At 57.2% G+C, this 18,088-nt stretch overlaps 1 protein-coding gene and 1 long non-coding RNA gene across 2 annotated transcripts; one reads left to right on the top strand and one right to left on the bottom strand.

Moving 5' to 3' along the window:
• Nucleotides 1-218: 218 nt before the first annotated feature.
• On the top strand, nt 219-1,343 carry GPR25 (G protein-coupled receptor 25). The gene has a single exon (XM_055583819.1). It carries the CDS (start codon nt 219-221, stop codon nt 1,341-1,343), a length of 1,125 nt encoding a protein of 374 aa, XP_055439794.1.
• Nucleotides 1,344-7,850: 6,507 nt separating this feature from the next.
• LOC129654109 (uncharacterized) lies at nt 7,851-12,865 on the bottom strand. Its single transcript, XR_008715420.1, has 3 exons — nt 12,751-12,865; nt 9,429-9,590; nt 7,851-8,519 (listed from the first exon to the last, which is right to left on the bottom strand). It is a non-coding gene; the product is annotated as an uncharacterized LOC129654109 (long non-coding RNA).
• Nucleotides 12,866-18,088: the final 5,223 nt, after the last annotated feature.

The following is an 18,088-nucleotide window of genomic DNA, read 5'->3' on the forward strand; positions in this document are numbered from 1 at the left end:
AAAGACCCAGCTAGGAAGCCACGTCCCCCGCCCTCCGCCCCACCCCGAATCTCGCCCCCTTCTCGGCCCAGGCGCCTGCCCCTCCCCCGCCCCCACCCCTTCCTGCCCACCCAGTCGCCTCGGCCCGGGCGGCAGGAAGGGAGGTGCTGGGCTGGGCACGGGCCGTGAAGAGCCACCCTCCCTCTTGGCCCCGCGACCGCCACCGGGCGTCTCCGGCCATGCGCCCCACGGAGCCCTGGAGCCCCAGCGCGGGGACGGCGCCCTGGGACTACTACTCGGGGTCGGGGGCGCCGGGCGAGCTGGAGCCGGAGGAGCTGTGCGCAGCACGGGACCTGCCCTACAGCCACGCCTACATCCCCGCGCTCTACCTGGCGGCCTTCGCCGTGGGCCTGCCAGGCAACGCCTTCGTGCTGTGGCTGCTGTCCGGGGCGCGCGGCAGGCGGCGGCTCGTGGACACCTTCGTGCAGCACCTGGCGGCCGCCGACCTGGGCTTCGTGCTCACGCTGCCGCTGTGGGCCGCGGCGGCGGCGCGGGGCGGCCGCTGGCCCTTCGGCGAGGGCCTGTGCAAGCTCAGCAGCTTCGCGCTGGCCGGCACGCGCTGCGCGGGCGCCCTGCTGCTGGCCGGCCTCAGCGTGGACCGCTACCTGGCCGTGGGCCGCCCGCTGGCCGCGCGCTCCCCGCGCTCCCGGCGCTGTGCGCTGGCCGCCTGCGCGGGCGTGTGGGCCACGGCCCTGGCCACAGGCCTGCCGTCGCTGGCCTTCCGCCGCCTGCGGCCGCTGCCCGGCGGGGACCGCGGCAGCCAGTGCGGGGAGGAGCCGTCGGACGCCTTCCAGGGCCTGAGCCTGCTGCTGCTGCTGCTGACCCTGGTGCTGCCCCTGGCCGTCACCGTCGTCTGCTACTGCCGCGTGTCGCGCCGCCTGCGCGGGCCGCCGCACCTGGGCCGCGCCCGGAGCCGCTCTCTGCGCATCATCTTGGCCGTCGAGGGCGCTTTCGTGGGCTCCTGGCTGCCCTTCTGCGCCCTGCGCGCCGTCTTCCACCTGGCGAGCCTGGGCGCGCTGCCGCTGCCCTGCCGCTTGCTGCTGGCGCTGCGCTGGGGCCTCACCGTCGCCACCTGCCTGGCCTTCGTCAACAGCTGCGCCAACCCACTCATCTATCTGCTGCTCGACCGCTCGTTCCGCGCGCAGCTGCGGCAGCGCGGGGCCTGCGGGCGCGCCGACCGCCCGGCGCGCGGGAGCAGCTCGGCGTCATCACTCTCCGGCGACGACGGCTCCCCGTTCCGGAGCCCGGCCCGCGCGGGCGGCCGAGCCCAGACGGCGAGCGCCCCCTCGGCTGTTGGCCCGTAGCTGCTCGGCCCGCGGGCTGCGGGCGGCGGAGGGAAGCGAAGCGGGCCGTCCCCCACCGCCACCCGTCTCCCCGACCTCCCCGAGCGCAGCGGGCTGCTCCGCCGTGTCCGCGGGGCCTCCCAGGGTCTCCCTCACGAGCTTTCCCCAAATCTCAGCTTTTCCAGCGTCTCCCCCAACCCCGGCCCGGCTCCTGAGACCCGCTCTCCTCCCGCTCCGCCCACTGGACACCTGGGCGCTTTGTCTCCAGCGCAGTAAACGTCCTGCGAGATGGACCTGCGACACCGACCCGGGCTCGGAAAGGGAAGTGGCCTCCCCGCTCTGCTCCCTGGGAGAGACCCCCCTAGAGGCCACTGTTGTCTCGGGCGGCTCTGTTACCTTTGGTCCCTACAATCGCGTTGCCTGCTGAGAAATACCTTCTCCAAGCCAAACTCTCTGGCCCCTCTCCAAAGAATCCTGGACCTTTATGCTCTGCCGCCTTGGTGGCTGTGCTGAAGCACGCGTCAGCATCTTCATGTTCGACGCTCACCAAAGCGTGGGAAGCGCGGTGCCCTTGCACTAACCCCTTCCTGCTGCCGGCGACCCCAGGAGGCCCGTCTTTCATCTCCCCCGACTCCCAAGAAGCCACAGGACTCACCCTGGACTTGGGCAGGCGCCTCCCTGAAGACAGAGGGTTCCAGCATCTGTCCCCAGGCACTTGGATGCTCTGACCGGCTGGGACACCGGGCCCCGCGGCGAGTTCCCCTTTCTCAATAAACAGTCTTGCTGCCCTCACCCGACAGCTGTGTCTGCCTTTACTTGAGTGGAAGGGACTGAAATGAGTGTGAGGGGGCGACTCGATCACTGGGTCAGACAAAACTCAATCCAGTAGTTGAGGCTGACCTCAAAGCGCTCGAGATTTGGTGTCAAGTCGGGCCAAGAGCAGCGGCCCTGCCGTGGGCCCCCGGGAGGGCAGCCTGTCTTCTCGTCTTCCTATTTTAAAGGCCGTTTCCCATGTTGGAGGTTTCGGAGAAAGAGGGAGGGAAAGATTTAAGTGCAGCTGGCAGGCAGGTGTCACTTCAAAGTGGAAGTGCGGCATTGTGGCTGTCAAATCCTGGCGGAATTTTATCCTCACTCCCTTTGGGCCCGTCCAGGACAAATGCTGAAGGGCATCTGTGTTCTGAGTCTGTGACATCCTTGGAGGTTTCTGGAGGGGCTGGGAATTCAGTCTTTATATTTTTAAGCAGATTTGGCCTAAAGAAACGTCAGTCAGTGCAGGAAAGAACTCAGAAATTCTCCTGGAGACCCGGTCTCACCAGGCCTGCTCCAGGCATGGAGTGCAGCCTTTAGGGCTGTTGGGTTAGAGCAGACTCACACCATTCATCTGCTGCCCGGGGAGATCACACTGGGAAGAAACACACCCAGGCCTGTCCCCCCACACCCCAAGGGAGGCGGGCCTTGCAGCCCGTGGGGTCACCGGGCTGGCAGGACTGATTCCAGACGCTTCAGTCTTGGAGAGGTCAGTGCACCGTGGCCCTTCGGACCCTCCCCGTAGCTCTCTGAGACAAGAAATGACCGAGTCACATGCCGAGGTCCCAGCTCACAGCAGAGGAGCTCCCCTGGGCTGTTCCAACGAAGCCCCCATCTTAAGGCCTGCCACCTTGCTTCTCCCAATTTGCTGGTACACAAACCTCCCCAAAGACAGGCGGAAAGGAAGCTTCTCCAACTCCAACCCCCTACCTCACCAGAAGTTATCAAAACTCAGCATTTCCTTCCCACTGCTGGGAGACCGGAAAATGCTGGTAAGCGAAACAGAAAAGGGGGTAACAACTGCTCGTGTTAAATACACACCCACACACTTCCAGCCTGGAGGATATAAAATCAATGTTAGCATTGCTGTTGTTGGTGCAGAGCACTAGGAACCGCAGAGTCCTCTGGGTAAAACCCACCTTTTGTTCTTTTCTTTCTCTGGCACGAGTTAGGCGCCATGGTGTCTCTCTTCTCAACTAACGGGAAGCCGTTTGTTTTCTGTCTGTCTCTCCCATCAGAACCTGAGCTCCATAAGTCAAGCGGGGTGTCTGGTCCCCTGCTGTGGCCCCTGTGCCTGGTGGGGAAGGGGACACGCATCAAGCACCTGTGGGGGGAGTGACCGTCGTGATCCCATCATAACATGAAATTGTAAGAAACAGTGGGAAGGGTAAGGGCAGGGGGCGGGGGGGTGTGGCACTGTCTGTATGATCTGTAAAAGGGCAACAGCAAAGGAAGGCCCCTCCACTTCTCTGTCTGGAAATTTTCTATAAGCTTTTTAAACAGTTTTATTGATTATTTATTGGCTAAGCTGGGTCTCTGTTGCTGCATGGGCTGTCTCTAGTTGCGGAGGGCAGGGGCCGTTCTGCAGTTGCGGTGTGGGCTTCTGTGGTGGAGCTCATCCCCCCCCGGCTCAGTCGTCAGGACACATGGGCCCCGCTGCCCCGAGGCACATGGGGTCTTCCGGACCAGGGGTCAATTCCATGTCCCCTGCACCAGCAGGCACACTCTCAGCCACTGGACCCCTGGGAAAGCCCCTCTGGGAACCTTCTTCAAGGGCAGTGAACAAAGCAGTCATGGGGCCCCAAGGCTGAGGCTAAAGGCGGACCCAGGCCTGAGCTGGCATGATCCCAGCAGGGCCTGCCTGGGGCACCCCGGCAAGACGCCCCCAGCCTTCTTCACGTGGAGGACGACGCTTCTGTCCGCTCTGCTCGGGCTCCTCATGGGTTAAGTGAAGCCGTGTCCTTGAACGCGCTTTGTGAGCTGCGGTGTTAGACCACAGGCGCCCTGCCCTCGGGGTGAGCCGGTCCCGGCCACTGCCCTGCCCTTTGCCCACCGGCTGTGGCCTGCAGTGGAGATGGGGTGGAGCATCTCTGGGTTTTTTTAAGGTCAACCTCTGGGCAAAGGCCGGGCACGTTGGCCTGTGTGATTCTGATTTGAGCTGGTGACTAATTCTGGGCTTTCTTGGGCCCTTTCTCAGGGCACCGTGTGGTCGCCGGGCCCCAGGGTGAGTGATCTGGGGAGTTCACGGGAATGGCAGGGCAGGCGAAGCCCGGCTCAGTGATATGACTCAGCCCCGCACCACTTTGGACCTTGTGGGGACATCCCACTTGTCAGAGCCGCGGGGTCTAGATCCAGCCCTTCCTTGGCTGGGGTACCTGAAAGAAGTTACTGACCACCCACCGCCCCCACCAAGACCCCCAGCTCCGTCCAACGGGGCAAAGGATGGAAAAACCCCCAGGAGCCAAAAGCAGAGGTGATGGGCGGGACGAGGAGGAGGTGAGGAGGTGAGACCACTCTTTCTCCTGCCATCACCGGAGGGCTTACTGAAGGCGCCCTCGCATCTCGGGAGAAGAGTGGGTGCTGCGTGAGACCCCTGTGTGCGTCCATCACAGCCCAGCAGGGCAGGAGGCCCATCTTGCTCCTTCCGAGAGGGGGACGGGGAGAGCCAGGCCCAGGAAGGCGACCCTGCATCCTGCAGCACAGCAGATGTTTGTCGAAGGCGCACAGAGGGGGCTTCCTTGGTCCTCCTGACCCGGGGGCAGGCAGGAGTGATCAGTTCCATTTTACCCTCGTTGGGACCGGCTTGGAAGCGGCTCGGTCAGCGTCACAGAGAAGCAGAGGGCAGCTCAAGCCTGTGTGCTCTCTCTCCTCCCGGCTTGCCCGGCCCTGCCACCCCTCCTGTGCGACACCCAGCTCACACCGCTGGTCACCTAGGCCTGGCCTTTCCCTTAAAAAGTGTAAGCTTCCCCCTGATTTTTTGAAGTAATGCAGGTTCTTTGTTTTTTGAAAAAAGAAATCATAAGAAAATATAAAGGAAAAATATAGAAAACACTCATTACTCCACCGTGAAAATGTACCTTCTTTTTGTATGTATTTTAATAATACACACAGACAAAGGAGCCTGGCAGGCTACAGCCCACTGGGCCACAGAGTCAGACACGACTGAGCACCTTACATTATAATTAAAACACATGTAAGTTTTTTCCAAGCTAAATTGTGATCAATCTATGTGGGACCCAAGAGTGCCGGGCACAAAACCAGCATCAGTAATGGTTTGTTGAATACATCTTTTTTAAATATTTATTTTTATTTATTTATATGGCCTTAGTTGTTGCCTGTGGGATTCAGCTCCCTGACCTGGACCTCCTGCATTGGGAGCGCTGGGTCTTAGCCGCCAGGGAAGTCCTGTTGAATGTACGTTGTATATATATTACTTTGTGGCCGGCAGTCAGCAACATGCCATATTTTATCAGCTCATTGAATATTATTCTAAACATCTTTTTTAACATTACATTACATCATTATATGAAATGTAAACCACCTTTATTCAACAAGCCCTTAAAGTTTTTTTCAATTTTTCACTCTTTTAAGTAATTCTGTGATGAACATTCTTGTACAAAAATCTTTATTTTCATTTCTGATTCTTTCTTCAGGACAAACTCCTAGAAGTGAAATTATTCATCAGATGTTATGAACAATTTGAGACTTTGGTGCATTGTGCCAAATTGTGAAAAAAATTACATTCTCTCTGGAGGCTTGTGGGTGCCTGCTCACCACACCCTTAACAAACAACAGGCATTATTATCCTAAAAAAAGTATTTGTCAATTTGGTGTCTTCCCAAGTTTAAAAAAAAATACAATATGACGATCTTATTATATTGTTTCAAAGACCTTTGTTATACAATGTATCATTACAATATTGCTCTGAAGTAGGTGTTAAAATAATGGCTAATATTTCCTGAGAACACACCACAGGAGAGGTGCTGAGGGCTTTAGGTCTCCTAATTACCCTCCCAGCAACTTTATGGCGGGTACAGTAGCATTCTCCCTGTTCACCAGACAAAAAAACAGGCTTGGAAAGCTCGGGGAACTTGCCTTGCGGACTTGTATCATTACCCCCATTTTACAGATGGGAACTCAGAGGCCAAGGTTTGCTGACTTGCCAAAGCAACGCACAGGGTAGGACTTCAAAGCCCCACACCCTGGGCCACAGACCGCGCCCACGTCCACCTCCTCTGACTTGCTAGCTTGGCCTTCCTGCTTCTCACCCGTTAGCGCTGAAGCAGAGTGTGCCCCGGGGGGAAGGCCACCCCGCTGGATCTGCTGCTGTTCTCAGAAGGTCAGTGGGACGGTTAACTTCCCGCGTCAGCTTGACTGGGCCACCAGGCGCCTGGTCACAGGCTGTTGGGGTGTTTCAGGTGACAGTTGAATCGAAGACCGAGGAGCGCGGACGACTGTCCACCAGGTGGGCTCTCAACCGGTGGCAGATCTGGGACACCAGGCCTCTCCTGCTTCCAGCGGGACGGGGGAGGCAGCCTCCAGCCAGATGGGGGAGGCGGCCTCCAGCCGCCTCGTGCAGACCCCGGGGGCCTCGCGGCCTCCGTGACCCCGTGGCCAGTTTCTTATAATAAGCGTTCTGTGTGTATATCCTGTTTCTCTGAGCAACGCAAACCAATACAACCCGCTCCCTGCCCCCTGCCAGGAGATACTGCTTGGGCAGCCGACTGAGGGGGAGTGGGCCTCGTCCCAGGTGTGCTGAGGGCAGGGTCAGGCCTGGGAGAGGCAAGTGCCAAAGCCCACCCCCCCAGCCCCCCACCACGCCCCTGGCTGCCCGGGTCTCTCCCGCTGGGCTTTGGGGGGGGTTGGGGCTGTGCTCGGCTTTGCCTGCAAAGCAGCTGCAGATCTGCGAGGCTGTGGTTTGCCCCAGGAAGAGGTGCCAGACAGTGGGGGGTGGGGGGGTGATTAATCTAGCCACCCTGCTCTGAGAATGACTGTCTTTGGGTGTACACACTGCTGTCTCTCCTCTGATCTCCCAGCACCCAGACACCCTAAAGCACGTTGCTTGCGCCCAGGCTGTGCCCAGGTCCCGTGCTGTGCCCACAGGCTCACAGGGCCGGGATTGTCGCAGCTGGAGGGCAGGCTCAACTGTTTTCAAAGTTTCGGTTTTTACAGGAGCTGTTGCCTCAAACCTTCCCAGGCCTGTGATCCCCTGAAGAGAGACAAGGGCCCATGCAGGGTGAAAGCCGTCCCAGGTCCCTGCAGCCTGATTGCGCTGCATTCACAGTCTCACTGACCCCCGGCCCTCCTCCCTTATGGTCCCGCGTCACGCTGCTGCCATTGCGAGGGGCTCTGCCTTCCCTTCTCCAGGAGGTGTCATGAGCCATGTTCTTAGCTGCCACGTGGACATCCCCGCAGCGTTTGGACCAGGCTGCCCTGTGTAACAAGCAGGCTCCGCAGTCAGACGGCCGCGGCCGTGCCCACTCTGCGGTGTGTGCCACCTGCGGGCATCCCCTCCTCCCACTTCAGGGCTGGTTTGGGTGGGGGTCCCGAGGCCACCCCAGCCGGCCCTCCTCGGGGCTTCCCGCCCTCGGGCTGCGGGTGACCCATCTCACCCTCCTGCTCCTGATGGGAAACCCCCCCACCTCCTCTGGCAGCAGCAGTTTCAACAGCAAAGCGCTTTGAAAAGGACAACAGCCACGTAACTAAGCGCCCGTCAGACTTGTCATCAGTGTTTTATTATTTGTTTTCCAAAATTTAAACTCATTTCAAATTTTATTCATATAAAATGATGAGCAAAATTAAGTATAATTTTGTGTTCTAGGATGTGAATTTGAAAAAGCAGTTTTGTACAACTACAGCTAGATAGCTGTTAACCAAGGAAAGTTCAAGAAAAGATAGTTGAGACTTAATATGTCTTCATCTGCTTCACTTCCTATTTTCAAACAGTTTGTTGTTTCAGGAAACTTATCTGTTGTAGCCAGGAAAAAAAGAAAAACCATAAAAACGCTGTTAACTGGCAGGTCCTCCTCCTCTCTACTATCGCAGGAGTAGAAATAAATCATCCATTAACGGTAGGAGCATAGAGGCTGATGAATCTGCCCTGTCTCATTTATTACACAAGAAAATCAGTTTCCTTTTCTTAAGGCATGTAGGTGGTAGATTGTCAGAAAATCAAATCGACTGCGAATCTGAATGATTATTATTTGAGACTCAAGGTGCTGACTGTGGAACACACCAGCTCCTCCGTGGGTTCAAGGCTCAGTCTCCTCCTCATTGCCTTTGTCATTCATCTCTTTTCACCTCCAGTGCTTTTTATCACAAGGCAGTGTGAGAGCTAGACGTGTTCATCTGTGAAGGGCAGTATGACCCAGCGTGAGCACTGTACGCTTGCTGTAATTATTGGGAGCGAAAAAACCAAGAAAGACATTCATTAGATAGAACTGAGTCATACCACAGTTTGGGATTTCTCTTCTCAAAATCACTGATTCAACGCGTTTTCATTTTGCTTTTACCATGTGCCGACCTGTGTGCAAGACCACGGGACTAGAGAAATTAAAGACTGCCACCCCTCCTCAGGACAAGCTGATCCCTGGAGTCTCCGCCCCACACACAGAAAGATCAGAGCTGTAAACTCACGGCATCACAGAGGGACATGAGCCACGCGGACCTGTAACTTGGCGAAAGCTCTGTTTTTCTTTTTTCTTGAAACTGAAAATCACACGAGGCAGACCGAGTCACTTTTGTACATCACTGATTTCTCAGTCAGTCACAGGGACCCTCCAGGGCAAGCCTGTGAGCAGACCCAGGACATGTGGTCCCTGGGACCTGGAGTGTCCTGCGGAGGCCAGAGCAGCCCCTGCGGTGCGACAGACAGAGGGCCTCCCTGCGGCCACCGCTCTGCCGAGGCGCTGCGGCCACTGCTGGACAGCCGGGCAGCTGTGGGCAGGACCCCAGCCGGGGGGGCTTGGGTGAGGGGACCCCTCTGCTCCCTGTCAGCCCACAGAGCCCACAATCCCATGATGGGAGCCCAGCATGTTCTTCAGAGACTTACCTAGTTTTTGCTCTTAAAAAAGAAATATTTAAATATATATTTATTACATGTATGATATATATTTACTTATAAATATTTTAATATATAAACTTTTATAAAATGCACCCAGCAAAGGGTAGAACCATGTATCCATCCATAAAAAATTAATGTCAAGGCAAAACTATCCAGACACACACAAACTCAACCATACCAGCCACTGCTTCAAACAAGCCCACTTACAGGAGGCCAAAGAAAGACAAACAACTTACGTGGGGTCTGCAAGGAAAGTTCATGCCTCAGCTGCTTCACAAATGCTCTCTGAGATTCAAGAAGCTGCTTCTCTGGGTCCCACACCGGGAGGTCACACTCACCCGTGTTCTCAGACTTGTGCCAGGAAAGACACGTCAGCAGAGCCTGCCGAGGGCGCCCCACTGTGTGGTGCAAACAGGGAGGTTATTGTAAAACGTAACAAGCCAGTGTGGACGTCCTCTGGGGCTTTTCCTGTGTCACAGTCTGCACGGGGAGTGGGTCACTAAGAAGGCAATTGCTCACATCATATGAAGTTCATCACTTTTTAAGAGAAAAAAATTATTTTAAATAGATGTAGAAAATCTCCTTTTGCAGGCGCTAATGAAATGACTCAGACCACAGTGGTGGGTGTTTGTTAGATGGACAGATACTGAAGCCGTGCGGTGGAAGCTGACAGGAGCTGTTGGGTGGCTGGGTGCCCCGAGGCCGCCTCACAGTGAGATTGTCTCCCAGTGACGAGGGGGAAACACAGTGGGCGGTGGAGGACCCTGAACTCCCTGGTCAGCTCCACCGCGCGGCTGTAGCTCAGCTGCCAAGGTGTCCTCACCCCAAACAGAAGCCAGCATCCTAGTCAAGGCTAAACTTGCGCGTTGCAGGAAACGCGGGGTCAGGAGCAAGTTAAATGCGACACGAGGAGGCAGCAGTCGGAGCAGCAGGTGTGGGGCCTGTTTCAAAAGGCCACTGACACGATTAAGCGAAAACTCAGGGTGCGGAGGGGACCCGCACAAGCTTAAAAGAGCAGAATGCGATGCACAGGCCTCACTGGATCTGGACACAAGCTGCCCGACTTTAAAGAACAGTGTTGGGGCAGCTGGAGGACTCCAAGCACGCGGCTGGGCGGCACTGAGGGTCAGCAGTGGTGACTGAGGGTCAACAGTGGTGCCTGTTACAGGCACACGGCCATAGAAGAAGACGGGCCAGGTTTGTGTTTTTTCCTCGGAGATGCACTCTGAAACATTTAGAAGTGATAAGTTACTAAGCCTGGGATTTTGTTTAAAATATTTCACTAAAGAAAAAATAAACTGTGGAACCAGAGGTTAATGTCAATAATTACTAAGTCTAGGTGATGGATAAATGGGAGTTCATTATATTATTAATTGACTCTGCTTTACTAATGTTGGGAAATCTTCACATTAAGTTTTGAACTATTTTAATTACTCGGAAACCGCACAAACACAGGAGGACATTTTCGCAGAACCCAAGCTCACGCGGACCTGGGAGAGCTCAGGCGCTGTATCCCCTCACTCCACCCTGCTGCCCTCTGGACGCATAGGCACTGCTTCTCAGCCAGCTCCTCACAGTGGGTGAGAACGTGGCAATCACCCACTTCCCAGCATCCAAGGCGAGAGTGAAGTATTTGAGGTTTCTTGAACACACTGGGGGGCCTCCCCCTCTGGTTTCAGCCTGGGGGCTTCTGTTCATAACATGTCATCTCACCAGCACCCAGCAGCCTGTCTGGGGCCTCTCCGCCACTCTTCGGAACCCACAAGCCCCCCACAGAGTGATCAGAGCACCCAGAACACTTTGGTGAGCGTGTATATGAACAAATCGATGGAGATGCGTTGACCTGCTCCCCGAGTCATAGAGGGTGGGGGCAGGAGCGCGGGGACCACAGCTCTGGGGCGGGAGGGCAAAGGTCACATGTAGCCTCCTTCAAGGACAATTTACACAGCATCTGACCTCAATTCAAAACACCCTCCCTTCAAAACCCTCCTTCCCCTCCTTCCTCATCGTTGGGTAGTTTGAGAGACACTGAAGGGGTGACGCACCAACCTGTTTTCAGCTAGCCGGCACCACGGCCACAAACCGGTGGCCTGGTCATTGGAGGGGGCTTGCCTTTTGAAGCCTGGAGCTGCTAAACCAGAGGAAGTGAAACCTGGCCACTGGTAAACAGGTTTGGAACATGAAAATGCAATTATTGTGCAGAAATATTATTAGTTTTTTCCTGAGACTCGAGTGTGAGAAAGAAGAAAACCTTTTTTTTTTAAAGATAAGCATGTTGAGAAAACATCTTTTAACAAATCACCACCTTCTATTGAGAGCTTACTGTGAGCAGAGCACGTTTTATCCACATGGTTTCTTCACCCTCACCACCACCACATGAGTGATCCCATCACCCCCCATTTTACAGAGCAAGAAACTGAGGCTGTTTGACTCCACAACACATGTATTTCAACATTTCTCCTAAATTGCGAACCTGGGCCACTCAGTAGGCGGTCGAGTGATGAAAAGGCCCTGGGGGCGGGGGGCGGGGGGGAGGCGTCCAGTCTATTTTAGAGGCACCTCCAGCCCAAACCTTTGAGAAGGGCGGGGGTTTCTGGAGTGCTGGCAACACCCAGCCCTGGGGAGAGCAGCAGCTCCCCCAACCCCTGCCCCCGCCCAGCTGCTCAGTCCTCAGCCTTTTCCTGGGGCAGCACCCGGAGGCCCTGTGGCCGGGGTCTGCCCCCAGGGCCTGGTCCCCACGCCCCCCACCCCCATCCGGGAGGAATCGGGAGAGACAGGGTCCACCAGCTGCCGGCTGACAGGCAGACAGCGCTCCCGTGCAGACCGAGAGGCACGTGGGGAGCTCTGCGCAGAGCGCCCTCTGGGCCCGCCCCAGGGCCCGGCGTCCTCGGGGCTGGAGGCTGGTCTCCAGTGCAAAGACCCCCACGACGCCCGCCTCCCCTGCGCTGCTCCTTAGCTTCATGTCTGCGGTTGTCTTACTTTTAACACAACGCACTCTCTTTTCTTCGAGTTCCCAATTCTCTCGGGTCTCCAGAAAGGAGAGAGGGGGCGGCCAGGGCGGCGGGGCAGGCTGGACACGTGGTCCTAGGGCGGGTGCAGGGGCGGCGGGGGCCGGGGTCCCGGGGGCGCGGAGGGAGGCTGAGCCCGCGCCGGGTCTGGGCGCCGGGACCGGCAGGCGCCCCATCCCGCTCCGCCCGCGGCGCACGGAGGCCGGGAACCATCGGCCCTGGTGGTCGCGGCGGGCGGAGCGGGGCCGAGGCGGTGCTCAGGCCCCGCGGTGCGGACGCAGGGCCGGGAGAGGAAGGGGGAAGGAGGACCGGAGGCGGCGCGGGAGATGAGCCGGGAGAGGGGCCGGCGGGCGGGCGGGCGGGGCCCGGACCCGAAGCGGGGGTGCCGCGCCCCGGGCGGTGGGCTCCCTCCCGGCCCCGCCCCGTCGGCCCCGCACTCCCAGCGGCTCTGCCTCGCGTCCGGCCCCGGGTCGGTTCCCGTCCCTTGAGAATAAGAGGAATGAAGCCCCCGGGCTTGACCCCCAAATGGGTTCTGTGCGGAGTCACTCACCAGCGAGGGTTCCGGCTTCTGGCAGTGCCCCGGCACCTGCCCCGCCGTGAGCCGCAGGACGCGGCCGGGGGGTGACGCGTGGCCTGGGCTCCGAGTCATCCTGGCGTCTCCAAACGGATTAGCTGAGGGCGCCCGCAGGGCACCGTCTGGGCCGCCGTGGCGGGCGGGAGGCGAGCCCCGTCCTCGTCCTACTCAGGGCCTGCGGCCGCAGGGCCGAGTTGGCGGGGCCGGGCCGGCCGCTCCACTGGGCGCGCTGAGAGGGGTCGGGGTGCAGACAGGCCCCGCCCAGCCACCAGACGCCCCCTGATCTGATGGAGGCCCGCCCTGCCTCTTCACCCAAGCCGGCGGGGACGAAGGCCGACGGTCAGGTCTGCGGTCTCTCCCAAGCGGCAGCCCCTCCCTCCACGGGCTGAGTGGGCCAGGCACCGGTGAGACCCATTTTCTGCTCCCAAGCCCAGCGTCTCCGGGTGCTCGGGGCTCCTAGGGCGGCGGGGGGAGCAACACCTCCTGCCCCCAGGTCCAGGCCTCCTCTGGATTTTTAATAAGATAACCGAAGGCTTACCATTTGATTTCACATGGGGAATGTGCGTTTCCAGCTTTGTCTTTTTCTTCTGACTACGTTTGCGGTGCCGGACCCCTTGGGACAGAGCCTGAGTTTTCGACTTTGCCGTAGTCTCCACCGGCGCTTCTGCCCTGCCCCTCCGCTGCCTCGCACACCAGGTGGGTGAGCTGGAGACCACAACTCTTGTTCCTGACCTGCGTCCTGCCTTCTGTCTCGGGTCCCTTTACACGTCTGGAGTTTTACAGCCACAGGTTAGGGCTCTGGCATCAGAAACGTCCACCTTCCAATTCCACATCAATCCCTGGCTGGTGTGTGCCTTTAACTCAACTATTCAGCTTCCCTGGGCCTCAGTTTCCTTATCTGTAAAGGAAGTTGACAGTATTGCTACAAATTCAACCTACAAATCTGGGTTCTTAAGACACACATATTACTTTATTTCTTTTGTGCAATTAAGTCTATATTGAATTTGTTACAATGTTGCTGCTAAGTTTTGGTTTCTTGGTCATGAGGCATGTGGAGTCTTAGCTCCCTGATCCGGGATTGAATCTGCACCCCCTGCATTGGAAGGCGAAGCCTTCACCACCGGAACCCCAGGGGCGTCCCCTTTATTTCTTTTGTTGTTGTTGATCAGTCACTCAGTCGTCTCCGACTCTTGAACTGCACCCACCAGGCTTCCCCATCCTTCACTGTCTCCCTGAGTTTGCTCAAACTCATGTCCCTTGAATCGATGATGCCATCCAACCATCTCATCCTCTGTTGTCCCCTTCTCCTCCCACCTTCAATCTTCCCAGCATCAGAATCTTTTCCAGTGAGTCAGCTCTTCACATCAGGTGGCCAAAGTATTGGAACTTCAACTTCAGCATCAGTCCTTCCAATGAATATTCAGGGTTGATTTTCTTTAGGATTGACTGGTTTGATCTCCTTGCAGTACAAGGGACTCTCTAGAGTCTTCTCCAGCACTGTAATTCAGAAGTATAAAATCTTTGGCGCTCAACCTTCTTTATGGTCCAACTCTCACATCCATACATGACTATTGGAAAAACCATGCTATGCTATGCTAAGTCACTTCAGTCGTTTCCAACTCTGTGCGACCCCATAGACGGCAGCCCACCAGGCTCCCCCGTCCCTGGGATTCTCCAGGCAAGAACACTGGAGTGGGTTGCCATTTCCTTCTCCAATGCATGAAAGTGAAAAGTGAAAGTGAAGTCGCTCAGTTGTGTCCGACTCTTAGCGACCCCATGGATTGCAGCCTAACAGGCTCCTCCGTCCATGGGATTTTCCAAGCAAGAGTACTGGAGTGGGGTGCCATTGCCTTCTCCGGGAAAAACCATAGCTTTGACTAAATGGATCTTTGACCTTTGTCGGCAAAGTAATGTCTTTGCTTTTTAATACACTGTCTAGGTTGGTCATAGGTTGTCTTCCAAGGAGCAAGTGTCTTTCAGTTTCATGGCTGCAGTCACCATCTGCAGTGATTTTGGAGCCCAAGAAAAGAAAGTCAGTCCCTGCTTTCACTTTTCCCCTATTCTGATTAAACCAGTCTGATTCTGTCCTGGGCCTGCAGCGATGGCACAAAATTCTGTTTTCTCATACAGTGTCCTTGAAGGCTTAGGGAAGCCCAGGAAGCAGGGGAGGGCTGCCATCCGATCTGTAGTTGCTCCGGCCCGCAGGAGTCTCTGGTAACTGGGCTCCTGCATCCTGGAGAGGTGCGGTGCAAGAATCTTTTGAGGCCAGCAATCTGGGGCCCACCTCCCAAGCCCCATCCCTGCGGGGGTCTCATCCTCTCCCGGGAACCACGCGGGGAGGTGCGGGGTGCTTGCTGCACAGGGCATCTTCTCTCCTGCTCATGGTCCATCTCCCCTCAAAGCCACATCCTTGCCCTTGCTCCTCAGGACCCCTGGTGTTGTCCCAGTGGGCTCAGAGCTGAAGCCTGACTGCGTCCCACCCAGAGAAACGACAAAGGTGACTGGGTGGGGGCGGGGCTACAAAGCAACATCGCAACAAACCATCCTGTTGTGTGAGTAATAATAGTGCTCACCAACCTAAACATGCATTGATAGAGGAATAGATAAAGATGAGGCACATATACATCATGGAAGATTACTCAGCCATTAAAAAGAATTAAATTCTGCCATTTGCAGCAATATGGATGGACCTAAAGATTGTCATACTGAGTGAAGTAAGTCAGATAGAGGAGAAATACTGTATGACATCCCTTACATGGGGATCTGAAAAGACATGACGCAAGCGAACTTACTTACAAAACAGACTCACAGGCTTAGAGAACAAACTCAGCTGGCTGGGGGGAGGGATAGCCAGGGAGTCTGGAGTGGACATGTACACACTGCTCTATTTAGAATGGATAGCTAACAAGGTCCTGCTATACAGCACAGGGAACTCTGCTCAGTGTTGTGTGGCAGCCTGGATGGAGGGGGGGGAGTTTGGGGGAGAAGGGATACATGTAAATGTTAGGCTGAGTCCCTCTACTGTGCACCTGAAGCTATCTCAACATTGTTAACTCGTTATACTCCAGTACAAAGTAAAAAGTTTAATGAAGAAAAAATAATACAAATATAAAAATAAAAATGATGGGCCCAAACTGGTAACACAAAAAATAATAACAATAATGCTTACCACTGGAGGTACTTTACAACCTGTTCACCCCTTAAGCGTTCCTGGAGTTTACCCGCTAGTCCTTCCTCATCCTGCACACCCTTCCCGGGTGGTCTCACCCGGCACAGCAGCTGCAGCCATGCCGTGGCTCCTAAGCCCTTCCTGCAGCCAGACTGCTGATCACCACGCATGGCCTGAAATGAACACACCTGACCCTGAGCTCAAGCCAGAAACCGGGGAAACCCCAGCTCCTCCCCTTCCTCCTGCCACGTCTTTAATAAGTCACTCACGAGTCAGGCCAGGTCTCACTCCCAGATAGCTCTGGACTCCCAAATCCCCTCCCCACCCAAAGCCACAGGGTGAACTCAGGTTCCGTCACCCCTTGTCTGGATACTGTCTCTTGTGGTTCCCTTGTTTTGCAACCCTCCCCATGCCAATCACTCATACCAGTCTGCCCAGCTTGTCCTAGGAAGAGCAGTCTTCATTAGTGTGATGGTTAATTTTATGTGTCAACTTGGCTAGGCCATGGTACCCAGACATTTGGTCAAATGTTATTCCAGATGTTTCTGTAAAGGTATTTTTTAGATGAGATTAACATTGAAATAAACAATAGATGCTGGCAGGTCAAGCAAATGACCTGCCATGGTGTGGTGGGCCACGTCCAATCATGTGAAGGCCAGAATAGCAAAAAGATTGACTTCTAATAAATAGGGAGTTCTGCAAGCAGCCAGCCTCTGGAGCCGGACTGTGACCCCTTCCTGGGCCTGCAGCCTGCCAGTCCATCCTGCAGGCTGGGGCCCTGTCAGCCTCTGGAGTATCATGGACCAAATTCTCTCTCTGTATGTCTGTACACACATATGCAGATGGGGGGCAGGAAAATCCTATTAATTCTGTTTCCCTGGAGCTTTTCTTCAATGCAGGATAAAAATCTTAAATCCTTAGCCCACATGGCTTTACAGCCAGCTTAGCTCACCGAGTGTGTGGTAGTTGCCCAGTCATGTGCGACTCTTTGTGACCTCATGGACTGTAGCCCATCAGGCTCCACTGTCCATGGATCCTCCAGGCAAGAATACTGGAGTGGGTTGCCATTTCCTTCTCCAGGGAATCTTCCGGACCCAGGGATCACTCCTGCATTGCAGACAGATGCTTTACCGTCTGAGCTACTAGGGAAGCCCAGCTCACCTAGTGCCTCTGTACAAGCTGGAAAAAGCCGCCGCCTCTAGGCAGCTGCGGCTCTGGCCGAGGCCCAGGGCTTGGTGGGTGGAGCCTGGGTGCGCTTTTCCTCCTAGTTGGATGCACAGCACAACCTGGACAACCGTAAGGAGTGGCCCTACGTCCCGGGCCCCCTGCCGGCGGCTCCAGTCTCCTAGACCCTCGCCTCCTCCTCACCCCGCACCCCAAGCTCCCTCAGCGCCCAGACCCTCCCGGGGTCCTTTGCCATTGGGCTTCTGTGCGTCCCGTCGCTGCTGCCCTGGGCTCCTCTCCTGCCCCGACCCTCGGTTCCCGGCACGGGCCCCTCGGGCAGGCAGTGCGGTCCTCGGCCGGGGTCAGCCCCCAGTCCCACCGCTGGGTGCTGTGGGCCTTCCTTCTCTGACCCTGCTGCCGAGTGACCGCGCCTCTAGCTCGGGGATGCCGGGGGTGGTGCGGGGTGGGGGGGCGCTTGAACTTTGACCCGCCCGGCGGGGCACTAGTAGGAGCTCCATCAGCGTGGCCCGAACCGGCGGGTGAGCGAATGAATGACGGGCGGGGCGCCGGCTCCGTCAGCCGCAGGAGGCCCCGCAGCCCCCGAGCGCGCCCCCCGCTCCCGGCCAGTCCGCCACCGGCGGGAAGGGCCGGGCCGCGGCCGCCGGGGGCGGGGGCCCGACGAGGGGGAGAGGGCAGGGCGGAGAGGGCCCGGGGCGGGCGCGGCGCCCCCCTTCGCTCAGCCTGACTCTCCAGGCGCGGAAGCCGCCGGGCCGGCCGGAGCGCGCGGAGGGAAGGCGGCCCCGGGCCCGGGAGGAGCTTCCCCCGCCGGGCCGCGGGAACTGGCGGCGCGGGGGGCTCCCGCGGCGCGCGCGTCCGGAGGCGGGGGGAGGTGGCCGGCCTCCCCGAGCCGGGGTCCCCGCGGGACGCCCCCCCACAGCGGGCGCCTCCCCGCCCCGCCGCGCGGCCCCGCCCCGGCTCCCG

This window comes from Bubalus kerabau, chromosome 5 (assembly GCF_029407905.1).
Source record: "Bubalus kerabau isolate K-KA32 ecotype Philippines breed swamp buffalo chromosome 5, PCC_UOA_SB_1v2, whole genome shotgun sequence".
In the NCBI taxonomy this organism is placed as follows: Eukaryota; Metazoa; Chordata; class Mammalia; order Artiodactyla; family Bovidae; genus Bubalus; species Bubalus kerabau.

Excerpts from the sequence above, each read along its gene's own strand:
- GPR25 (XM_055583819.1), top strand. The coding sequence starts at position 219 with ATGCGCCCCACGGAGCCCTGGAGCCCCAGCGCGGGGACGGCGCCCTGG.